The sequence below is a fragment of the Manacus vitellinus genome, unplaced genomic scaffold (genome assembly GCF_001715985.3).
Source record: "Manacus vitellinus isolate BGI_N305 unplaced genomic scaffold, ASM171598v3 scaffold_0_pilon, whole genome shotgun sequence".
In the NCBI taxonomy this organism is placed as follows: Eukaryota; Metazoa; Chordata; class Aves; order Passeriformes; family Pipridae; genus Manacus; species Manacus vitellinus.
Window position 1 is genome coordinate 3,828,859 of NW_021938789.1, and position 25,584 is coordinate 3,854,442.

General features: G+C 44.2%; 2 protein-coding genes across 2 annotated transcripts; both read right to left on the reverse strand.

The window, feature by feature from the left end:
• Window positions 1-1,856: 1,856 nt before the first annotated feature.
• Window positions 1,857-11,573, reverse strand: LRPAP1 (LDL receptor related protein associated protein 1). Its single transcript, XM_018088969.1, is given in 9 exon segments — window positions 1,857-2,609; window positions 2,921-3,097; window positions 5,222-5,304; window positions 5,834-5,992; window positions 6,701-6,821; window positions 7,588-7,712; window positions 8,047-8,191; window positions 11,380-11,462; window positions 11,465-11,573. Coding segments are annotated over 9 exon segments (1,053 nt in total). The 5' UTR covers window positions 11,559-11,573; the 3' UTR covers window positions 1,857-2,543.
• A 2,932-nt stretch (window positions 11,574-14,505) lies between these two features.
• On the reverse strand, window positions 14,506-15,483 carry LOC103755069 (C-C motif chemokine 4-like). Its single transcript, XM_008920969.2, has 3 exons — window positions 15,310-15,483; window positions 14,964-15,072; window positions 14,506-14,794 (listed from the first exon to the last, which is right to left on the reverse strand). The coding sequence occupies exons 1-3, from the start codon at window positions 15,416-15,418 to the stop codon at window positions 14,701-14,703; spliced, it is 312 nt and encodes a 103-aa protein (XP_008919217.1). The 5' UTR covers window positions 15,419-15,483; the 3' UTR covers window positions 14,506-14,700.
• Between the last annotated feature and the right edge of the window lie 10,101 nt (window positions 15,484-25,584).

A 25,584-nucleotide genomic window follows, 5' to 3' on the forward strand; every position in this document is an offset into this window, starting at 1 on the left:
CCTCTACATTTGTGTGAACAATCTTTAGGGCTGATGACTCATTAACAGCTATGTTCAATAGCTAAAGTGAGGTGACTGCGCTGACCCCAGTCTCCAACCTTTGCTGCTGTTGATCTGTGACTCGTTCCCAATTTTAAATTACTGTGACATGTAAATATTTTGTCAGCCTCTTGTACTTCGCCGTGCTTGCCAAACATTCTCTCTGCTGGAGCTTTCCTGGCCTTTGAGCCCAATTACTGTCATGGTGTGGTGGGTAAAGACAAGGTACACCCACCACTGCCTGGTTCAGCCAACGCTGCTCTTTAAATCCTGTGCTGAAGCAGCTCTGCACTTGTTCAGTAAGTGCAGTAAGTGTTCAGTAAGTGTTCAGACCCTGGTTATTGTTCCATGAATCCAGCACCTTGTGCTGCTCTGAACTTCTTCAGAAATTCCTCAGTAAGCATATTCTATTTCAGGTACATGCTGAAGACGAAATCCAGCTTTCTGCTCTGCCCTCCTGTGTGGAGCACACAGCTGCTCTGCCTGCCTGTAGTGTAGGCTGAGACACTCACGTTGCTTTCCCAAATGCAGCACATCTCCCTCAGCAGCAGTGTCTGAACATGCTCAGGAAAAGCTCTTCCACTCCCACAGAACCCAGTTAGGATTGCTAAGCAGGAGTGGCTTTGCTTAGCTCCTCTCCTCTGCTGATGTATTTAGTGCATGTGCGCAAGTTCTTCACCCAAGTGCTGGGGGCCTCTCCACATCCAAGCTACAGCCACCAAACTGATTTGGGGCACATAGATTTAATTCTTACTCTGCCCAAGGGAAAACCGAAGGACATAGTGAAGTCTGCACTTTCTAACACAGTATAGAATACAAAGTGTTCTGCATTCCTTTAAAAATTGAAAAAAATAATGAAGACAAACCTGTAAGATAATACAGCTACTGCTCTGATATAGAAGCTGAACAGCCCTTCAAGTGATAGTCTGGGGAAGAAATAGTGTGTAGCATCTAGAAAAACAAACAAACCAGTTTTCTCATAAATAGCTTGTAGCCATTTTTGGGTTTACTTTTTTTTAGCTTACCAACCGAAGGTGATGTATACCATAAACTACGTGAACTGAGCCATCTCTAAGGAGACTGATAATATTAATAGTAGCCTGCTATCAAGATGGACAATGAGTCTCTGAAATATAACTAACTCTTAGCTTACATAAAATTAAAAAAGTAAAAAAAAAAAAGCTTACTGCTTCAAAGAAAGAGATTCGGAATCTCAAAGTAAGACTGCTACCACAGTTTTGGTTCAGATCACCATCATAATATTAGTCTTTATGTACAGAATCATGCTACTTTTATCCCATGATGGACCCAGGATGAGTGGCTTATTCTGACTGAATGGATCTCTTCACTATTTCTCATGGAACAGGTAGGGAGAGCGAGGCTCAGCTTCCTCATGTAGCACATGGCAGCACTGCAATCTGCAAGTCACAGAGTTCCTAAACCAAGCAGCTGTAACAGTTTACCTATGCTGGACCTTTGCCTTAGCCTTGTTCCTGAAAAGTGTCATTTGAAATAAAGACAATTTCAACCCAGATGTTTGCCAAAGTTCTGACCAGAAAAATCTGGTCTTGAAAGGGAGAGCGATAATAACCTTTACTGGATATTGCACTGGAATCTGTGCTCAGAGAGAAGCTGCTTTAGGGAGCCTCCTGCCTATTCAGAGCATAGAAACACATTCTTGTGGTACAAAGCCACTCCTTAAAAACTACTGTGTGAATGAACATTACAGGAATAAGCAGCATGCTCAAAACTCAGGTCTGGTTACTCCTCGCTATATGAAAGGGAAGGAAAAGAAAAAAAGCCACATCAGTATCTTGTTTTGATTTTTTTAATGACTAAGTGTAACAAAACCAAGCAACTATGAACAAGATAATTGTACACAAATATTGAGTAACTTCAGATGTGTTAGTCAATAAGTAAACTGTGTTAATTGACCTCAGTGCTTGTTCCCTCCTTACTCCTCCTCCCCCTCTCACATGAAAGACTCATACACAGTGCAGCTCTGAGCCACTGCTCAAAGTCAGAGCCATTTCTCAAAGTCAGTAGAAGTATTTTTGTTACCTTAAGTAGGAAATGTAATAGGACAAGCATTGAAATAAAGACTTTTCTGGTCTCTGTTCTAACTGCCTGTATCTCAGTGTTTGTTTTCACTGATAAGAATATCTTACCTGACTGTAAGATTAGTATTTTTTTACTAGCAGGAATCTTTTGAGAGTTCACATATTTTTACTTTTGACATGACTGATTATTTCAAAGGCTGCTACTTGATTCAGATGTGATATTTATATGATCCAAGATGTGCAACTTAAATATATAATCTAATCATTTAATTTTGTAGTGCAAATACAAAACTGGCAATTAAGGAGACAAAAAAATACATTTTCTTACAGGACAAATCTGTTCAATCCTTACTATTTCAGAAGGAGTCCTTAGTAAGCCCTGTTCAAAAAATCACATTATCTGTTTTGTCTTAATAGATTGATCCCATGAAGTAGAACGAATTTTTATAATTCATTGTGTTGAAGACCTTGAGAGATTCTGCTGGATAAGTCTTGCAAGTGCTTCTTTACCTATCAGGAAAACAAAACACATGACACAAATTTCAGTAAGACAAGAAATTATCAATATAATTAATATATTAGATGTTATTAGTATATGTGACAACAGGGAGAGCAGAGAATAGGGAGATTTCAGGCCTTTTAGAATTAGGTCCATAAAAAACAATTATATGTACCCTTTACTAAACATGAGAACAGAAGTGCCTTGAACTCCCCCTCTGGAAGTCATTCAACTTGCATGCAAAATCAGCACTGGACAATCTACTTACCCTCTACTGCTGAGCTAAGCTTTCAACATGTATGCACACTGGATTTATACAGACCTTATATCCTAGTTCTTTTGTCTTTTCTTCCAGCATGGCATATTTCTCTTTGTTTCTGTTCAGATGCTCCTTATCTCCAGTTCCCTCTACGTGCTTCAGTTTTTGGTGTGAAATCTCTAATTGTTTCTGATAGTGATGGTGTTTTTCAATTTTTGCTTCAAAATGTTTCAGCTCCTCCTATGACAACAAATACAAACAGCTTCACAGGATTTTCTTTTCAAGGCTTCCTTTCTCTTTTCCTGCCAAGACACTCCTAAGGATATTTTACTAAGTGAAGCACAGAAAGCTTTTTCAATTCCCTGCTTCTTAACAAGGTCTGGACAATCCATTATCATCACCACCCAGACACCTGATTTTGAAAGCAGATGCTGAAAATGACCCACTGCGGAGTCCTTAAAAGGAGACTGTGGATGGCTGTGAGGTGCTGGGAGATGAAAGCAGTGAACACCAAATAAAAAATTTTGCATAAGAACAGTGGACTGGGGAGAGGGGAGGGAGACAAACAATTTTTAAAAGAAGACTCTTTTCAAAATCAGGTCCTGAATCTGTTATTTTCTGCTCAGACTTAAATGTTTTCTGGATTTACACTGTGCTATGACGAATCTGAAATAGGATGAATTAGCTAACAAACAAAAAGCAAGTCTTAAATTGCCCCAAAGAGAGTGGCCAGCCTGTGGTGTTCAGTGATGTATCAGAGACAGTCCTCAGATAGCCTGATAAGGGGGAGTGAGTAAGGTCCCTACCCACCAAAGCATGTTCTTGCTTTGCTAATTCAAGGCAAAAGACTCAGTTTCTCTGTGTCTTAGGACACCTCCTCTGTGAAGCGGATATGAACAGTTCAAACTGTTATGCCACTTATGGCAGCAGGTCTATGCATTACATCCAGAGATACCCAACCAAACCCTGCAGTAAAATCCTGCTTAGACAGAGCCCACTTCATTTTTTTCGTTGGCGTGTTTCAGTCCTGGTGGCTGGCAAAATTTCTCATTTCAAGACAATTAAAAAAAAAGATTAAAATCCATCATCTTAATAGTTCTTTTTTTCAGTTTTCAAAGGAAGGAGGTTTTGTCTTCAATATTTCTGACAAGAAAATAGTTTCCTTTCGCTGCAGAACATTTCAGTCTGTTTTACATACTCCATTCAGGACCTCAGTTTGAGGTTTTCATGGTCTGATAAATCATTTTAGCTGCAGATGTTTTACTGATTCTTCCCATCTTACTTTTGTTAGGATGTCCCAACAATCACTGTAACAATACAGGTTTGATCTGGTGATGAGGGTCTGCATGAAAGATTTCTACTAAAACAGTAGAATTAATAAGCAGATATGTGTTCTTGCTTATGGAATTGGTTTTTTCTTTTTCACTGTGGCAGATAGAAAGGTCAAATTTACCTCTCATGCAATTGTACAGCCCTGATCAAAATGTCCCACTGAGTAGAAGCCTTGTTGCAGACTTCAGCACCTTTCCTCTGACACTCTTAGAAGCAGGGCCACTGAAATCAGTGTAACTAAAATGTTTGCTTTGTAAGAGAATTGGGCTATACGTGAGTTAAAATAAATAAATATAGATCTTTAATATCTCAGAGAGATAGATTTCAAACCTGGTCCCAGGCAGTTAAAACTCTCTCATTACCTTATCTGGAAAAGAAGCTCAAAGTGTCCCCAGCCTGGCTGATAAGATAACATCTTTTGTACATGCAGCTCCATGAAGAAGCCCTAAAGAGAGTTACTTCTTCAGGCTATCAATCAAAATCCATTCTGATAAACACGAAGAGTCAGATGAAAAGATAATCAAACATTTTCTCATTGCAACTTGAATTGAATAAAACCAATATGAAGCACATAGGAATTAATTTCTATTATATTTCCTTGAAGAGCAGTCACAGGAGTTTTGGGTTAGTTCAACATAGCTCCAACGGGAAGTTAACAGGGCAAGAGGTGGGCATGAGAGGCAAATAGCTGGTTATACAGACTGCACTGCTTCCCAAAGAAGTAATTAAGACACTGGGTAAGAGGTAAATCTGGTGTGTTGGAAACAAAAAAGCAGGGTTCAATCTTTCAAAGACTTAAAATATGTGACACTTGTTCTGACAGGATTCAGAATTTTCATTCTGCTGATTGTAACAGAACCATACATATGACTAGTTACATACATGTTTATACAGTATTAACAAAGAAGCATTACTTTTTTTTTATGATGGCTGGAGGGTAATACAGAAGTGGCTGCAATCAGAGTAACATCGAGTATTTCTTTATGTGGGAAAATATCTTTGCATAAGAGATCTCATTGGAATTCTACTTACCCGAAAAGACTCAAGTTCTTTCTCAGTGAAATTGGCTGATTTGGCCATGTCCCACAAATCAATCACCCTTGGTTCTTCAAATTCTAAACAAACACATACCACTAAATGAAAATCTGGACACAATGCTTTCATGCCCAACTTCTAGGAAGTATGAGCATGCTTTCTGATATACATACACACAAAGACATTAAACACTGCATCACTAATAGATCTATTTAGATGAAAAGGGAAAAAATACAAGTACTGGATAAAACTACAGTACCGCTGTAGCAACTAGTTTTTCAAAAGCAAAAAAATCCCCACAGGAACTGAATAACAGCATTGTTTGCTTTGCACATTGTTTTGCTTGCCCTCCAGGGGCTGAAAGTGTAATATCCCTACTCATGTGGGTGTGGAAGACAGAACTACCACCTCAACACATTGCTACTATGCTTTTATTAGGCTTCGTGTGTTGGGTTCCACATAGAACAGTCTGGCTGTATCTATCTCTTCAGCCCACTGTGGTACACTATTATTGTGATACTGTAGCTACACCTTATTACTTGCCCAATGATTTTTATTTTTTTAAAATGAAATTAATCCCAAATAAGCACAAACCCCACTGTATCATACCACTGGTTGTGTCATATCCTTGATGACTGACTTTACGCAAACGCTCAAACCCCTGATTGATGCTTCTTAACTTCTCTTTGAGTTCTCTGTGCTTGTTGTGCAAGATTTCCTCTTTCACCAGGTTCTCTTCAGATGGATTGATAACATTTTTGTGGATATCTGTTGAAGAAGAACGAGAATTACTGATTGTAGGTCAAATCTTTATAGGTCAATAGAAATCCACCAAATCAAAGGTGAATAAAAGATGCTAAGGAAATGGGATAGGGATGGTTGATGAGTCCTTTGCCTTCTTCCCTGGACCAACCAGAACATCTGACAGTGAAATGACTTTCAGTAGCTTCCAGCTTGGACTATACAATGCAAACATCAAATTATCAGCTTTAGAATTCTTCAGCTCTCAGAATTTTAGCTCAGATTACTACAGCAAGCTGAATTCAGATCCTTGATGCTCTAATATACCTCACACTCGGTGCCTAAGATATTTGAGTATATCCTCTTGGTGGAGGAGTATATCCCAGCCGGTGAGATAAAACATGCATGTTCTGCAGACTTTAGAACCACATTTTGCAGTAGCTTGCTGCACAATTTCCAGTTAACTACTATGGCCATCATTGTTAATCTGATGGTATCTTAGCTGCTTGAAATGCAGGCAGAATCGGAAAACTAAAATGGCAACATTTTCATTAGCTGGCAAGATTTTTGGAAGCTAATGCAGAACTAAACCCAGTAAGTATTTGAAAATGTCAGCATCTGCAAGCAGTTCTGACAGAAATGTCAGGAGTGTCAAAGAAGTTTGGAAACGATAGAAGCAATGGGCAGAGAAGAGAGTTGTACTGATCTCGAAACATCAGAGAAATGTTCAGGTACCTTCTGTTCTGCTCACGGTCTCCAACAGAATATTGTATTCATGAATCTTTTCTTTGTGATGCTTAAATTCTCGCCAAAGCTTATTCAACTCCTCATCAGAGAACTTCCCAGAGGTTTTGGCCTGAAAGAAACATGAGCTGATTATATTTTCCAGGCCAAGTGCTTTTAAGTGCACTCACATGCCAAAACGTCCTTCCACTTCCCACCACATTTAGAAAATTATTAAGTGCAGCTTTTCCTTAGATCTTTTAATTCTTTTAATATTAGTATGAGGTCAGGATTTAGACACTGATGGATAAGGTGGCTTTAATCATGTCAAAAAGAAGTTTTCTTCAGACTTCTAAAGCCATACTTTTTAAGCATGAATGCATATCCTGGAAATTTCCACTTGAATATTAGACTGGGAAAGTTCTTATTTAAAACCCCTCCCCTCATATATTTCATTTGTAAGCAGCCTATGAAATGGTTCTACTTTAAATGCATTTTTTTAAAAAAGCTGATAAACAACAATAAGAAAACTGTGAAAAACACCATAGATATACTAATACACAGTGTGATAGTCACACTCAGGGAAATCATGAGTTCAATGAAATTTGACTGAAATTCTCCATTTGAGCTCAGTGGACCCAGACTCTTTCCTTCGTGTAGACCAATGTGGGTGTTCTATTTTGCAAAGACAACCTGCCACACCTGGATGATCTGGATGCAGGTGGGATACCCTCAGGGCACGAAGATGTGAGCTACAGAGCACAGAAGCTTGGCCAGTACTTACAGAACAGTAGTAAAGCTTATCACTTCCAAGTTTGGGGGCTCTCAGAAGATACAGCCAACAGTTCAATGAAGAAACACTGATTTCCAATACTCCAGTTCCTGGAAACCGTACTCACCTTGCTCCATAACTTTTCCAGTCTTGGATCATCTAGTGTGTCACTTTCTGTACCATCTTTAATATAGTTGGTATCGACAAGTTGAGAGTCCTTCTTTCCATTCATTCCGTATTTAGTCATAATGACTGCAAAGAAATAGAAGATACACAAACACGAGAATCAACTATGGATGTATGAAAGATGAGAGATTGGCTACATCCTTGACTTGTAGAGCTGGATTTTGCAGCTCACGGAGGAAAACCTAACAGTTTAAGACACAGAGTTCCCAGGTTTAATGACCTCTTCCGAAAATATCAGGAGCAAAGGAATCTGCTAGCCTGCTGCAGCTCCCTACTGACCTCCAAAGAGCTTGTGTGTGCTCAGTATCCAGACAGAGAACCTGTTATTTAATGGTTTGAACACAAACACAGGTGTCTAACCGGGCATGTATCTGATTCAATGCTTAAACTTCTTTCTTACCATTTAAGTTGCGTCTGAGTTTGGCTTCTTTCTCTCCATCTTCATCTAGCCCTTCAGCCTTCAGTTTTTTCCAGCTTAGCTCATCCTTTTCTTGTATTTTTAGATCACTATGCAACTCTGCCAGTTTCACAGCAGAAAGATGGAGCTAACAAGAACAGAGAAAGGTTTGTATTCAGTGAAGTGCAGTCACCTCTTGCTGCAGTTACCTCAGAAGCCAGGACAGATATTGTAGCACTGCAATTTTTCTCAAACAAGGTGCCATTGTCACCATGTGTGCTTTCTTGTGGACCACCTTCCAAACATATGGTAAACTTCATTGGTTAGTACAGTTTTTCAGACTACCAGGTCACTGACAATGGCCTTGCAGGTCAAAGACACTTCATCAGCAATTTTTACTACGATTCAAAATGAAAAAAAATTCTCAGATCACTTCTTAACATGGTTTATGTGCATTAAAACATACAAAACCTAGAGGTATTTCTGTCTGGCATAACAGAACAAAAAGATAAAACATTGAGGCTAAAGATAGGAAAATAAAAAAAATTAAAGTTAAAATGAATGCCAGGTCAGCCTGAAGTTTTGTGAACTACAGAGAAAACAGGAACAGAGACAATGACTACTATGCAGCTGGCTAAGCTGCACTGCTGTAAGCTGAACCTGAACTTCAGAACTTCCAGATTTTGGACACTCTTAATAAAAACTAAGGAACTACATTAGTCCACTGCTCTTTAAGGGGAAAAAAAGAGAAAGATTCTATTAAAATTCTCCCAATTCCAGTAATATTTTTCTGATTCTCATTACAATTTAGTCCAAAGCTCAAGTAACTGTCCTTTTAATCATTATAAATCCTTTGAAACCTGTTGGAAGCCCCTTGCCTGTCTCATTCATGTAACACAGAGTGAATACATAAGTTAATTTAAAGTATTCAGCTCAAGAACTGCTTCCTTCACGGTCATCTCACATAGGACCCTAAAAAACACCAGGTGAAAAATGTCAATGGGTAAGAATCCTGATCACTTTACTAACATCTGGAATAAGGTGTTAGTGGACTTTACTTCCATCTATATGCTGGGATAACTAACTAGAAGGAGAGGTGCAAGAGTAAGTTTAATGATTAAATAACAAAGCAACAAGTTCCTTACATTCATTCCTTACTCTTCATTCCTAATGCTGCCTGGACATTAACATCCAAGTTAGGTACCTGGGAATTCTGGAAATGACTGCTGGAAATTTGTCAAACATTACAACAATTAAAGCCATTTGCTGTTTGCCTGGCTACAATCACTACCTGCAACATCATTACCTACACAGTTGCTTCTCAAAGAAAGGGTCCTTTACTACAAATTTTTTGTGTAACATTGCCCAGATGCTGGAACCCAGTGCTGCTTTGGGATGGCCAGGAATCCTCTTAACAAGTGATGCTGGACCAGCACCAATGGCAACAGCCAAGGCACAGTGGGTTGTTAAAGACCAACAGGCCAAATCACACACATGAAACCTACAGAGTATTTGCTACTGGTTCAAACAACTGTAGAATTAGGGTCTGACTAAGCAGAAGTCTTGTGATAAAATAACTTTTAAAATTTTTTATATTAAGCATATACCTATGAAAAGAGATGCTAGAGAAAGATCGAACCACCCCTCCCACTCTCAGGGAAACAAGAAGGAATTCTGGCTTGCCAGCTCCTGGTCCCACTAAGTAACATTTTGGGGCTTTCCTAAGGACTGCTTGTCCTGCTGTGTGTTGCAATGCTGAATTGCAGCATCTATCTTTTATGTCACAACAGAGAAGTTCCCTGTTTTCAGTACTATCTCTACCACTACCAAAACAAAGGAAAGAGAGTTCAGCATTGGCACATGCAAATATTTCAGTGCAGGTGTAACACACATAGTTTTCCTCTTATTTCATGTATTGCCCAGACATACTGAAAAATTGATTTATAAAACACAGACTGTGTGTCAGTTGTACTCAAAGGTGAAATTCAGAAGGTGGCAAATTTAGTTCAAGTAGGTGTTGCATCTCTAAAATCTGGTTCACGCAGAATTTACTAAACCCTAGTTCTTTACTGACAGAGTTAATTTTATAGTTTAGTATCTTACCATAGATGATGTAAAGCATCTTAAATTTTAATTGCAGAAGATCCAGGTATGAAAATTAAAAAAGGTTGTAACTGGAATGGTAAGAGGAAACTGACAATACTAGTATAGATTATTTCTAGTTCCATGTTGTTTCTTCTTCAGCTCAGTTCACAGCTGGAGTTCCATTAATACACATTGCCCTATGTCCCATTGAATCCTTCTCCCATTTTGGTAAGGAATATTTTTGATACCTTCTTTTGGCACATTGGGAAGCAACATTATGGCAGGGTTCTAGTTTTTGACTAAACCCAGGGATGCCCTACCTCTAATTCAGTAGCTCTGGAGGAGATGAGGAATGTCTATTCAGGATACAGAAGATCCAGAATTAATATTAACTATATTTCTTTGCCTGAAAGAACTGAATCTTTGCCAGTCATGAGCCTAATTTCCAAGGTCCACAATAACCAGGGGATATGTACAGTGCGCTCTTCTCCTGTTGGAGCTGTTCTGCTTATTTCTAAGCAAATACTTCCACTGTGATTAAATATTTTTACTGTATTTTCACTTTAATTAAATATTGTTTTGTAGCTCAAAATGAGAGAAACTCAAGTATCACTGTCAAAATTAAGGCTCTCATCTGGGACTGGTGATAGCCATTTGTTGTTGCCCCTGCATGTGTCTACATGACTTGGTGTGAATGAGGGTGACACAACTAGCAGGGTGGAGGGTTTCTTCCTCTCTCAGTGAGATCCTGTCCTGTGCAGAATGGGAACTAAGGCCTTCAGCCAGATGAGAGCATCACAGCCCTGAACGACAGGGCTGAAGCATTCGACCAGCACTGGAGCCAGTCTCAGATCCTCCATGGCCCCACAGGGACTTCCCTCCCTCTTCCAACTTCCTGGCCATGTGGTTTAACTGCAAGATTTAAACACGGGAAGATCAGCACTTCGGAGGGTACAGATACGTATCTCATCTGCCGAGAGAACACTGCACAGCACGGCTGTTCCCCGCCGCCGGGACAGCCCCCACGGAGCGGGCCCCGGCGCCGCCGGCCGGGGACAGCCATGACCAAGAACACAACAAAAGGCACGGCAGCCCGGCGGCCCAGCGCCGAACAGCCTCGATCTCTCCTCACACACAGCTCCCCGTACTCCATCTCCTGAGGCGGCTGACGGGGAATGAGTGTCCAAAGTGGCCTGGCCCGACCCCGCTCTCCCTCCGGGCGCCGCCATCGCCCCGCGCCGCGGCACTCACCCGCTGCGCCTTCTCCCAGATCTGGTTCAGCCTCACCACCCGGAACTCCCCGGCCTCCCGCCGCTTGCCGCCGGCGGCCGCCAGCCCTCATTGGCCTCCCGGGAGTACTTGCTGGCCTGGCCGGCGGCAGCGAGGAGCAGCGCAGCGGCGAGAGCCGCCAGAGCCCGGGGAGCCGCCATGTCGCGCCGCACCGGGAACTACAAGTCCCGAGATGCTCCGCGCGCACCTCGGCCAGGGAGGGGATGTCGGTGCTGGAAAACTGGTTGGGAGTCCAGTTTAGGTCGAAAATGGAGCGCTCCGTGTCATTCTCCCGAGCGCTTGCTTCAGCAGATGTGCTGAGTGTAGCAGTTGCTGTGTGTTTCTTCCCCTCCAGCCTGTAGTGACTGCAGCGAACGCTCTCCTGCGCTCTGCGCGTCCCGCAGCGAGGTGTTGCTGTCAGCTGTGCGAGGAAAAGCGGACACGGGTGTGTTTGAACGCCACTGATTTTGATTAAACAAAGTTTCCAGATATCAGCATAATGTTCAAGATTACACAGAAAAAGAAAAGGCAGCTCAGGGAGGGTGGAAGGCAAGAACGGGATGAATCCCCCTGTGCACCGTAGGAGGGGAAGAAGGACTCTTCCCCCTTGGAGGTGGCAGTGGAGGACATCTCCAGCCGGGACTGCAGAGAGGGATGATGGTGCGGGGAGAAGGATTGTGAGAAACACATTAACAAGTAGATTGGGTTGCTATCGAGGGGCGGACTGTGGGAATGGCTCTGGGTTCGGTGGTCAGTGCTCAGAGTGCAGGCAGAAGCCTGTCCTGTATCGTGCCAGCCTCCCACCGCAGTGCTCCCTCCTCAAGGAGCCAGCCAAGACCTGCAGTGGGCAACAGGAAACCTTTGGACAGGATTAAGTCAACCTTTATTTAGACAAAAAAACCCCATGGTGCTGTGAAAATGCCCAATATTTAATCCAGGGTAGGTATATATCCTTCCCAGTTTTAAGAAAATGCACTAAAATATAATGCTGCTATGCAAGAAGTGCAGGAGATATACAGCAAACTCCATGGATGTTTCTGACAGGAAGGTGATGAAGGAAGATGTTCCTTGTCTTGTCTTCTTGATGAATCCTCTTCTGCACACTTCAAAGCTTGTGTAGTACAGGTTTTTCAGCATGGTTGGACAATTTTATGTTGAGCTTATTTAGCAATGTAGTAACTTTCGTGAGACTAACTGGCAGTGGAAGCAAAAGGTTACTTCACAAATTCACGTCAGATCTCATGTGTGACCGTGATCAAATTAAAGAGTAGCTCTGTAGTACTGTCAACACCAAGCCTTCATGAATTATAAATCAGTTCTATGAGGACAAATAGATTGCCTAAAATATAATGAGATTTCTGAAAACAATGCTCCAGGGAAGATTTTTGCTGGACTCTCATTTTTGCCTTGTAAGCAATATAAAAGTCTCTTTTCTCTTCCACGTTTTCCCAAGTCAGAGATTCTCAGTGTCACTAATCTAGAAGCTGTGGCTGTAAGACTAAATGGCACAAGTGGGTAAAGGCATTGCAATATATGTTGCATTGAAGAGCAATTGAAGTGAGCATTGAAGTACACACTGAAGTACAGCAAACTAGTGGTGGGGAAAGAAACCAATGAGCCTTGCCCAAATCTTGCAGAGCTCTACACATCATTTTTAGGATTTAGAGCTTGTTTTATTCTTATTATTACAATGAATATATATATTTTTGAATCACTTTGGAATAGGTGTTTTTGTCTTGTCTGCCATTTGAAGTATTGATTGAGTTTTCAGGCTCTCTGCAAATAAATTCAACTTCCATGCTATATCAACTCACACAGGTTCCCACCCTTCTTCTTGTTTTAAGTGTACTTGTGCACAGCTTTATGCATTTTTTTGCCTGAGTTTTTGAGCTACGCTGTGGAATTTTTTAGAAATAGAGAAGGGCTGCAGCACTATTAATTTGCTTATGTTGGCTTGTTGGATCTCATTCTCCAGTGCCCTTACATATCTATCAAGTGACTGTTTGGTATTGTTCTGTGTGTCCTGGTCCAAGCAGAAGTGGTGCAGGGCAGAGAGTGGCCCTGGGGCAGAGCTGGTGTCAGCTGCAGAGATGTCCCACTCCCTTCCCCAGAGCTGGGCAATGGGGTGAGGACAGAGGTGGTGTCAGGGCCCGAGGGCAATGTCTAGGAGTGGGGATGTTGGTGCAGTCAAAGACTGTCCTGATCCTCCAGTGTTTGGGGCAAATATGTCACTGAACTGGTGGCAGATGCCCAGCAGGGCTGCCTGGCCCAGGAGGATTGTTACTGGGCTCCACATGTGCTGTGTGGAGAGGGTCCCAAAAAATGGGTGAGATGGTATTGTCACCCCACAGGTATGTCTGGGTCATGCTGGAGGGCAGGAGCTGAGTCTGGGCTGGAGAGGGAGAAGTACTGTGGGAGCTGTTGATGCCTTAAGCCCCTAATGGTTTTTTATTTTTCTAATAGTTATAAGACTTGTAAATTTTATAGGTAGGTTTTAAAAGCAGAAACCCCTCTGTCCCTTGTTCCTTTCCCTTGTTTATACATTCCCTAACCCTTTTACCCCATTCTATGCCTTCTATATCAACCTACCCCTGAATCCAGTAGCAGTGTTTAGTCTTTTGTCAAGGTAAAGGCCTAGACTGTTTGGAGAACAGCGTATCAGGGCCTAAACCACAGAGTACGGTCAAAAACTAGGTGACAATATACCCTTTGTACTCTGATGAAGCTGAAGATGATGAAGTAGGTGGTCCCAAAAAGACCCCAGACCCAATTCTCAGGGGGAGGGCCCGGGGCGGTCCAGAGGAAGGGCCAAAGGGTGGACACATCTGGGATTGGATGGATAATGCTATAAAATGTAACCTCTCGGGCACGGCCGGCGCGCGCGTCTATATCACCTATTGCCTTGGCAAATAAACCCTTTCTTATCTCACCCCTAATTAACTGCTCCGGAGATTTTTTTCAGAACCAAAATACACCGGCAACACTGTCATGGGGCCACCCTCCAAAGGGGGAGCAGTGAAACCACGGAGTGGGGAGGGCAAGGGGCTCTCCGTGGGTCTCTTCTGTCTTGTCAGGGATCCAACAGGGACTTCAGAGACACCCAAAGGGTCTGACAAGCCAAACACTTTATTTAGGCATGTTAATAGCTTTTGTATTTTCACTCTAGCAAGCAAAATTTAGTTTGCGAATGTATGTCAACTGTAATAAATTTTCCTATTGAAGAACGATGCAGCTCAAGCATTCTTGTCGTGTGTCTGGTGCTGGGGGTCGAGTTCATTGCATTGGGGCAGCAGTGGGGAAGAGTCAGGACTCCACTATCTCTAAGTCCTTCAGATATGGCTGCACCCAGCGTGTCTCAGGGTCTGCGCAGAGCATCTTCCCGTTCCTGGTGACCACACTGTCGGGGATAAAGCAGTGTTGAGGTGCTCAGCCAGGGCAGCAGGGTGCCTGTATTGGGTTCTGCTGGCAGCACCATGGGTGTTCCTGTCCCTCCCGTACACCCTTGGACATCCTTGGAGTGCTGCCCTGGCTGTTGCCCCCGAGCCCTGGCAATGCTGGGTACTCACATCACGGCTGGTTGTGGGCAGGTGTTGCTGGTCCTGTGGGCAGAGGCGATCATTCTGCGTGGAATGGGGCGTGACAAGTGTTTGAAGCAGCAAGAGGTGGGGATGATGTCTGTGAGGGTACAGAGGCAGGCCTAGTGAGACCCCACACTGTGGCAGAGGCTCTGCCTGTGGCTCCCAGGGGATTCGCTGTCAGCTGTGCTGTATCCTCTGGGGACACCCCCTGGAAGCCTCCACCTCTGAGACTGAGTCCCTGCACTGGTGATGACCATCTGCTCCCAGCCTTCCCCGTGGACACAGGGGTCCCATCAATAGGGATGGGGCTCTTTCCCAGAGAAGGAGAGCATACCTTGCGGCTGCGATGGTGTGCCAATGCTGGAGTCTCCAGGAGCAGCCTCAGCCAGGGAGCAGATGGCCACAAGGAGCAGAAGAGCCATGGCAGCTGCAAGGACCTTCATGGTGCTGGGAGTGCTGAGGGAACCACAAGTGAGGCTGGAGCTGGGGTGGCTGCAGGGCTCTTCTCTGCACAATGCCTGGCCCCTACTGCTGCTGATCTCCTTTTGTACCCCTGCCACTGGGTGGGTGCAGGGTTTCAAGGAAAGAAAATGAGTGTATCATTCTAGGAAAATTATGTAAGGATCATCCAGTTTTGCTGAGCTGGAGAAGGCAAAGAAACCACAGAAGAAGAAGTACTGGCCACAGGTCTGCAACTTTCAGATTCAAGAGAGAACAAGTCTTAGGAGGAGTGGCTGAGGGAGCTGGGTTTGTTTTGGCTGGAGAGGAGGAGGCAGCGGGGAGACCTTATTGCTCTCTGCAACTACTCGAAAGGAGGCTGAAGTGAGGTGGAGGTTAGTCTCCCAAGTAACAAGTGACAGGAGGAGAGGAAATGGCTTCAAGTTGAGCCAGGGCACATTATGAAAAATTTCTTCTATGAAAGGGTTGTCAAGCACTGGAACAGCCTGTCCAGGAAAGTAGTGGAGTCACCATCCCTGGAGACATTTAGAAGATATGTAAATGTTATGTTTAGGGACATTGGTTTAGTGGTGGACTTTGTAGTGCTGCAGGGGCCGAGGGAACACAAGTGGGGCTGGAGCTGGGTGGTTGCAGAGTTATCCTCTGCATGATGCTCAGGCACTGCTGCTGCTCCCCTCCTTCTGTTCCCCCTGAGTTTCAAGGAGAGAAAATGAGTGCATCATACCAGGAAAATTATGCCTAGTTTTGCTGAGCTGGAGAAGTCAAGGAGACCACAGAAGGGTAAGCACAGGCCATGGGGCTGTGACTTTCAGATTCAATTTGGGTGCTTGACAGGGATAGTCCAGAGCCTAAACCCCTGTGACACCAACCCTACTGCTGCAGTGATCCCACTGGCCAAGAGCCAAGCAGAGCCACAAAGCTCCCTAACCAGGGGGCTTTTCCCCCTGAGGGAAGAAGTAGCAAGTTTTGTGGATTGCTTTCTGAATGTGGACTGGTGGGGGCATTTGGGAATTACCTTCTGGAATTGGGAATTAACCTCTTTTTATTTGGCCTTTTCCTGCTGGATCTATGAGGGTATATAAGTTGTTTCAGGTAACCTGAATTCTCGTTGTTGACCTTACAGAGGTCAGCAATCTACATCTGCTATCTTTTAGATATGGAAATGAACCATTAAGTGAAAAAGGAATCTTACAAATAGATCAGAATGAAAAAATAAAAACTAACACAGAAACGACAAAGCAAGTCTTCTGGATATAAAAGAACAATCTTTTGAAATTAACACAAGTAGCACCCATGTGCAGCTGGCACAGAGGGGTAACCCAATGCTGCCCTACTCTCGTACTGGACACGTCTTATACTGAGGAGGTGTCTGAAATGCAGCATGCAAGGGACTAACAAGAATGTCAGCCTGGGAAACACTTCCTGCTGCTGTAGGATTGATATCAAAGTAGCACTAGAAGGGCACCAGGAATCATGGCAGCCACCCCCACTGCCACAAAAGGCAGCCCTGGGGAGCAAAAGGGCACCTCTTGGAAGATGGGGCATTCCACTGGCTGAGCGGAGAGACTTTAAGTCCACATAACCCAGCAACCGAGCATGTTCTGTGACCTCCTGCACAGGTTGAGGGCACTTATCCCACCTGAACTCCAAAGCAGAATGGTGGACAGTTGTCTGAGAGCAAAGGCTGCAGCTCTGACTGGGGGGCCTGCACCATCTACCCCGGTGGTGGCTGATGCCTGCACCCAAATGGAGCTGCTGAGGGGAGAGACTGCAGTGCAGACCTCAGTTGCAGGAAGTGCCAAGACACTTTTCCCGGGGCACGGACAGACCTGCCCACAGATGATGTGAAGGTGTGCCCAGGTGGAGGACCCGCACCAGCAGGTGGCTGAGCTGCAGGAGGCAGTGAGAAGGCTACATACCATCAGGGAGGCTGAGAAGGAGTTAGAAAGCTGGCTCAAAGCGCAGTCTGCAGTGGACACACTGCCTGCAGCCAAACAGCCAGAAACTCCCCTGAGGATGCACAGAGAAACTCTCCTGATGGCACACGCAGAAGGGAGGGGGATCAGGGTGGAAGAATGGAAACTTGCAAGGGCAAAGACCTGCAAAAGAAAGAGACTTCCCCAAAACCCTGAGGTGCTCTTGCAGAACAACTTCTCTGTTTTACAGACCAAGGAGGATTAAAAACTCACACATGGAATACTGTGTCCATGTCTGGGGTCCCCAACATAAGAAGGATGTAGAACTGTTGAATTGAGTCCAGAGGAGGCCACAAAGATGATCCAAGGGTTGGAGCACCTCTGCTGTGAAGACAGGCTGAGAGAGTTGCGGTTGTTTATCCTGGAGAAGAGAAAGCTCTGGAGAGACCTTCTATCACCTTCCAGGACCTAACAGGGGGCCTGTGAGAGAGCTGGAGAGGGACTTTTGACAAGGGCATGCAGTGACAGGACAAGGAGGAATGGCTTTAAACTGAAAGATGGGAGGTTTAGATTACATGTTAGAAAGAAATTTTTTTTTACTGTGAGGATGTTGAGACACTGATACAGGTTGCCCAAAGAAGTTGTGGATGACCCATCCCTGGAAGTGTTCAAGGCCAGGTTAGATGGGGCTCTGACCAATGTGGTCTAGTGGAGGGTGTCCCTGACCATGGCAGGGAGGTTGGAATGAGACGATATTTAAGATCCTTTCCAAACAAATCATTCTCTGATTACCCTGGAGCTGGTCAATGGAGTGAGGGCAGGGGTGATATCAGGAGCTGGGGGTAATGCTGGGTAAAATCTGGGAGATGCAGCATTGCTTGCTACCACAGAGAAAGTGGAAGTTTTGGGGCATTGCTGGCTCTGGTGGGTACCTGAGGTGCCCCACACCTGGCAGATGCAGCCCCTCTAGGGATGGCACAGAGGCAACTAGTGTCAGTGCCACATGCCCCCAGGGAGCCCAGTTAACCCTTGCCCAGGTGAGCTGCCTGGCTGGTGAGACTGGAACACTGATAAAGACACATACCCTCTCAAAATCATGAATTTTTGCAGAATTGAACCTTTTTGCGTAATGGAGGATCTAATGGGTTTCTTGCAGCTGTCTGCCAGAGCATCCCTAGGGGGTTACTGGCCTGTGCAGTACCAGACAATGGGCATGGGGACCATGTGGGGGCTGCAGGGATCTCCTCTGCACAATGCTCAGCCCCTGCTGCCACTGCCCTCCTTCTATTCCCCCGGAGATTCAAGCAGAGAAAATGAGTACATCCAGGGATGCATCCAGAGAAATTATGCCAGGATTGCCCATTTTTGCTGAGCTGGAGAGATCAAGGAGACCACAGAAGGGGAAACACTGGCCACAGATCTGCAACTTTCAGATTCCATTTGAGTGTCTGACAGGCAATGGCCAGAGCCCAAAACCCTGAGAGACCTACACTGTTGCTGCTACAGTGACCTGCTGGCTTCTTTCTGCGTGTGCATTGTTGGGGTGTTCAGTAGTTGATTATATCACACTTCTGTCACACGAAGCCTGTCTGAGTTCAAGAAGCATTTGGACAACACTCCCAGGCATACAGTATGACTCTTGGGACTCTCCTGTGCAGGACCAGGAGTTGGACTTTGGTGCTAATAGTTGTTCCCTTCCAACTTTTCAACTCATGATATTCTGTGATTCTATAATTGCAAATGCTTCCCTTTTCCAGCTGTGCTAGGACCTACTTGAGGCTTCATTTGCAACACTGCAATAAGCTGGTCTCAGTGGGTGCCAGCAGAATCCTGTCTTCCCTCCAGCTCTTACTGTTAATGCACCATCTCCTCCCTAATACTGGAGTGTTTGTTTTTTGGGGGGGCTAAGTCAGTAGAGAGAGTCTAAATTGGATGAAGCTATCCTGCTTGGGAAGAAGTGGGCAAACTGTAATGGCAAAAACTTAACTGCCAAGAGGCTGCAGATCACAGCCAAAACTAAAATCCTTAGAGTTGTAAATCCTTGCTTCACCCTGGGGACAGGAAGGTTGGAAGGCCAGCCTGCAGGCTGCCTACGGCTCTGGAGCAGGACAAGAGTCCAGTCATAGAATCCTAGAATGGTTTGAGATGGAAGGGAACTTGGAGATCATCTGGTTCTACTTCCCCTGCCATAGGCAGGGACACCTTCCACCAGCTCAGGTTGCTCAAAGCCCCATCTAACCTGGCCTTGAACACTTCCAGGGATGGGTCATCCACAGTTTCTCTGGGCAACCTGTACCGGTGTCTCACTACCCTCACAGTCAAGAATTTTTTCCTAATATCTAATCCAAATCTCCCCTCTTTCAGTTTAAACTGTTCTCCCTTGTCCTATCCCTACAGTCCCTTATCAAGAGTCCCTCCTCATCTTTCTTGTAAGCACCCTTTAGATAGCAGAAGGCTGCTTAAAGGTCCCCACTAAAGAGCTGTGGGGACCAGGGCCACTGGCACTGATCCTTTCTTCTCTGACTACTCCAGTCCTGCCAGGTATAGGCATTGGACAGTGTTACAGGAGCTGGGCTACTAGAAATGCTCACTGATGGCCCATCCTCCCAGGCAGCATCCCTGCACAAGCAGGGCAGTGCTCAGCACCAGGGATGAAAGGGATCCCCTGGCAGCACCTGGACAGCCAGGAGGGAGACCAGCCATTGTGGGACAGGAGGAAGGCAGTGAGGAGGCCACCAGCCTACTGGGAATTTTAAGCATCTATGCCTGGAAGGTCTGCACCACTTGGCAGAGTGGGCAGCAGAAGCGGTGCAGGGCAGAACACGGTGCCAGACCCTGGGGCAGAGCTGGTGTCAGCAGTGGGGGTTCCGCTCACTCCACCCGAGCTGGACAATGAGGTGACAGCAGAGGTGATGTCAGGAGCTGGGGGCAATGCTGCCTGACTGGATGCAGTGGTGGTGGAACCAGGTGCTGGGGCTGGTGGGACAGATCAAGGTGTGATGACAGGGCCACTCCACCACCACCTGCTGGCAGATGAGGCAGGGAGTCTGGTCCTGCTGCACTGCCCACCTACTGCACTGGTTGGTGCTTCCAGTAGAATAACCTTCAGGACAGAGGTGACAGCTCAGCACCAGTTCTCCTCCACCCTGGTCCTGTCTGACCCTGAGGGGTGGCTGTACTCACTTGAATTCCCCAGAAGACTGGGAGATGCAGCATCGCTTGCTACCACTAAAGAAGTGGAAGTTTTAGGACATTGCTGGCCTCAGCAAGTGGCTGAGATGCCCCTCCAGCTGGCAGATGCAGCCCCTCTGGGGATGGCACAGAGACACCTGGTGTCAGGGCCAAAAGTCCCCAGGGAGGCCAGTTAGCCCTTGCTCATCACTGCTGGTTGGCTACCTGGCTGGTGAGACCAGACCACTGATAAAATCACATACTCTCTCAAAATGCCTAATTTCTCTAGAAATGAGCCTTTTTGGGTAAATGAGGATCTGGTGGCTCACTTGCATCTGTCTGCCAGATCATCCCTGGGGTGTTGCTGGCTCATGTGCTGCTAGACATGGGGCATGGTAACCCCCAACCTCACCTTGTGTGCCACCTGCTTCAGCTCCTGCTGGATACTGGGGAAGAGGAAGTCATAGGATCCCTCTTTATTGGCCCCTCTCTGGCTCAGCCCACTGGTCTGGTACTCCAAGAGGGGAAAAGAGGGTATGTGCTGTTGGTAGTGCAGGGCTGTTTGCACTGCAGGGCTGGGGGCTCAGAATGTCAGCTCTGGGGACTTACTTGTCCATTCTTGTGGATACTGAGCCTGTTGCACCAGCACAGCTGCCCAGTGACCTTGGGTCACACTCAACTCACTGGCACAGCCTGCACAGTGCCAGGGGACAGCAGCACTGTCAACCCTAGAACCATGCTGGGGTGGCAGTGAGGGCGATACCAGGATGAGGGAGAGGCCAGAACATCTTCTCACAGTGCAGGGGCCTCTGCTTGCACAGCTGGGCACCAGCCAAAATCTGCTCTGGCAGGTGCCCAAGGGGATGTTTTGTGCTCACCTTCTTCCCTGGGGACCTGATGCTTCATTTTTGGTGAGGGAGAGGTACACAGGAGGGTCCTGTCTGCCCCTCTGGCAGCACTGTGGGACCACCCACTCCCAGCCCTCCACATGGACTTGGGGGTCCCATAAAGGGGCATGGGGCTGTCTCCCAGAAAAGAAGAACATACCTGGCTTCTGGCAGGACTCAGGAATGCTGGGGTCACATAGATGGGCCTCAGATGGGGAAATTGATAGAAAATGAATGCATCATAATGGGCAAATTGTCAGGATTGCCCAGATTTGCTGAGTTGGTGAAAGCAAGGAAACCACAGAAGGGGAAGGACCAGCCACAGTGTTGTGACTTTGAGATTCCATTTGGTTCCTGGCACGGACTGGCCAAAAGCCAGGCTGGGGCATGCAGATCCATAACAAGAGCGCTGAGGAAAATCAGGACAAGGCTGGAAAAAGTAAAAAAAAGAAGGAAGTAACAAGTTTACCTATCACTACACCCCTGATTAAGAGTTTGTCTCCAGCTCTCTTGTATGTCCTCTTTAGTTTCTGGAAGGCTGCACTAAGGTTTCCCCAGGCCTCTTCCCCAGGCTGAACAACCCTAACTCTCTCAACCTGTTTTCATAAGAGAGGTGCTCCAGCCCTCTGAGCATCTTCATGGTCTCCTCTGAACCTGTTTGAGCAGATCCATGAATTTCTTCTGCTGGAGATTCCAGAACTGAAAGTATTCCTTCAGGTGCATTCTCACAAGAGCCAGGTACTTGGGAGAATCACTTTCTTTGACCTGCTGGTCACCCTTCTTTTAATACAGCCCAGGATACAATTGCAACACCAGTTGCAATTCAGTTTGTAGTTGAAAACGGAAAACCAATTGTATCTGCACAATTCCATCCCCTGTTTAAGTCTTTGAGGAATGCAACATCCATCGATTTAAGTTCATAAAGTTTTAATTTTCCCCTTTGTTCTGGGCCCAAGCCTGAATTACGTGATCTATACTTTTATCAGACTTTTATGTAATTATCACCTCTTTTCGTCACTCCTTCTCTCTTTTGTTTCTGGAGATAAGAAGATTAACAAATAATGCAAGTTCTGCTTTCTCAGTTCTCTTTGTTCCTACTCCTGTTTATAAACAACCCCAACTGTAGCTTAAATACAAACTAAATATATCTGTTATCCTTGTTCACTGATTTTTAGTTTTGCAGATATGCATAATCCACCAGTGAAATGAAACTGCTGATGTTTACTTTCCTTAAGTATAATACATGCTATAAGAAAGTCCTAACTTGTACTGTGGCAAACCTGGACATATTTGAAAAGATATTACGTTAGTATATTTTATGATCAACACTCCCTTCTGTGCTGTTGTAGTCTAAGTGTCCAGAATTCTGCTAACTTTCTACCTAATTCTCTATATTTGAAAACATGGAAAGGTCTTACATGTATTTAACAGAACCTTGAGCATGGTCTCAGGATCACTGTAAAGACCAAAAAATGACAGTAGCTATTAGTATATGCAGACCCTGATTCTATCCTTGGTTTTGTAAGTCTGCAGTACCTCAACAATATATTTCAATCATAAATTCTTATTTTTCTAAATGTTTAATTAGAAAACAGCACAAGCCAAAGCCTGAGCTAGGTGACTCATAACTGTTCCAAAACTGATTTAATTTCTGTAATACAATTTACCCTTGTATCTGTTGAAAGCATCCAACAGCATGCTGGGCAACAAATTGTGCCCTACTCCTCCTCTTTAACTGAAAATTAATTGTAAACCACCACTAAGCATCTCTTTAAACATTCCCTTTCTTGTCTGTCCTGGTAAAAATTACATGTACACTTGTCTTTTGGTCCTAATTTAAGTAAATTTAGGACATTTTTATGTATGGGAGGCAAATGGTTGTGAAACAACATTATCTGGTTGGGGTTTTTTGTTTGGTTATTTGTAGACTGCTTTTCAGGTCATGCTCCCTTTTAGTTAAGATAGCAGCTACCCATTGACTGACCTTTTATCTTCATTCAGATAATATAATAAATATATCCTTTGTGCTTATCTAAATTGGACAAATGTGTCTAAACCATGCATGCAATAATAATTGGCTCTTGACTATAATATATATTTGCAGTTATAGTTCCATTCAGAAAGAACAGTTCCATTCTGTTTTAAGTTTTAAGAATGACAAGCAGTTACGAATCTTAAATTATTTGATTAAGATTAGTTTTCAGTCACCCATTATATCTGTGCTTTAATTATGCTTTTCCTCCTTTAGAAGAAGATTAATCTAGATCCCAGCGCTATTTAGTGCTTTAGTAAATTAGCCATATCATAGCAGATGTCTTGGACAGGTCCTCCATCAAAGACTAACTTTTCCTTCACTATCCATTTGGAAGAGAATCAATAGTATAAAGCCTTTCTGCAGAATGAAGCAGCAAACAAAACAAAAAAAATAAGCTAAAGTGCTATCTAATTCAAAATTTCCCCCAGTTATGTTTCTGTACCATTATCCTCTCATCTTGCAAGTCTGGCATTTTTTACTCTTTGGATTTTGGGGAGGTTTTATTTTAGCAGCCAATCTTATATCTATTACAAACTCAGAGCTTTGCGATTATTAAATATTACAGAATAAATTGCAGAGAAGGATATATTAATGGGTCTCAAACTAGTCCAGGTTTGCCTGTAGCTTCATCTAAGATACCACAGTACCCTTTCATACCAACGTCAGTCCTGGTCTGTTGCCTGTTTTTGACAGTGGGAGAATAACACCATTTTGGGGGTAACCAGTCTAGACTTCACCCTCCTGAACACTTTGAATTCTTCCCTTGGTTAAACAATAGATTTTAGCCAAGGTTGATCTAAAATAACTGGACATACTCCATCCATGGACTAAAATCAACAGTCTTGTTCTGCAAGAGACTATCATGGATTCTATCCACACTTGCTACAAACACGCTGATGGCTAAAAAGGTCAATGCGAGATAGACAAGTCCGGTTGCAAAAGGCACAGTGGAAAGTTTCCTTGGGCAGTATTGGCAAGACACGATTCTTTCTGCACTGTCTTTTCTCCTCAAGAGTGATCCTGCGTGTGTTCTCAAAAGCACCAGCAGCGTTAAAGATAGTGTGTCTCCATGTATCCCGATTGGAGGCCAGAGAAGACCAGTTATGTTGATCAATATGGCCAAGGCTGAGATGTTTCAGGGAGTCCTTGTATCTCCTCTTTGGGGCTCCTCTCTTATGGCAGCCGGTGGCAAGTTCACCATAGAGCACAAGCAAGCGACTATATAGGCTATCTAAATGACAATATTTGGTCCCAAAAAAGTGTAATAAATATGATGGGAAGGAAAAACTGTCCTAAAAATATCTGTCTATTCCATTTGAATGGTAATGGAAAACCAAAGCTTCCTTCAGTACTTATCGTAGGAGCAAGTTATAAGCTGATCTTGCAAAGAGCCACAAAAGTACCTTAACACTATATACAATCCTACTGTCTTTATTTTCACTCGCAGGTTTTTTTTTTATATTTTGGATTGGGTATTAATAGTTTAAAGTGTTTTTGGCCCTAAAAAGATCCAGATCCATGCTTGGCAAAAACTCTTGGGTTGATGTCAGGAATTGATAGCACAGGACCCTTCCAAATCAAGATGGCTTTGGAGATTCCTGGTTGTCTTTGCTTGGTTGGTGACAAAAAACATTCTTGGTGTCTGGTGTCCACCTCTCGGTATGGTTTTGTAAACATGGAGGGAACCTATTTCTTCTAATTCTTTTACATTCTTTTAGTAACAGAGGAGAAAGCATCTTATACATTGATTTTTTTTTTTTTTACAGAGATATATAGTTCTTATATCCTAATTCACATTAATTTAAAGAGAATTTTTTCAGATGTGCTTAAAGTCTTCCAGGACAAGACAATCAGAGATATGTATCTGGACTGAGCTGAACTCTCTCATCAAAGACACAATCCTGTTTGTCAAGGGATTAAGGCTGTTCCTTCACTGTGTGCTGTTCTGGAAATCTCAAACCAAAGTCGGAGTCAGCTTTTAGACATCAATTTCGACTATTTCAGCAGGGCTAATGGGACCTGGATTCCTCTGATATTCCCTTAAGGCATCTGCAATAGCTCACTGGGATTGAAAATCACAGTTGTCTTAAAAGCACTTTACAGGCTCATTCCTCAAATGGCCCAAGGGCTTACAGCTGTAC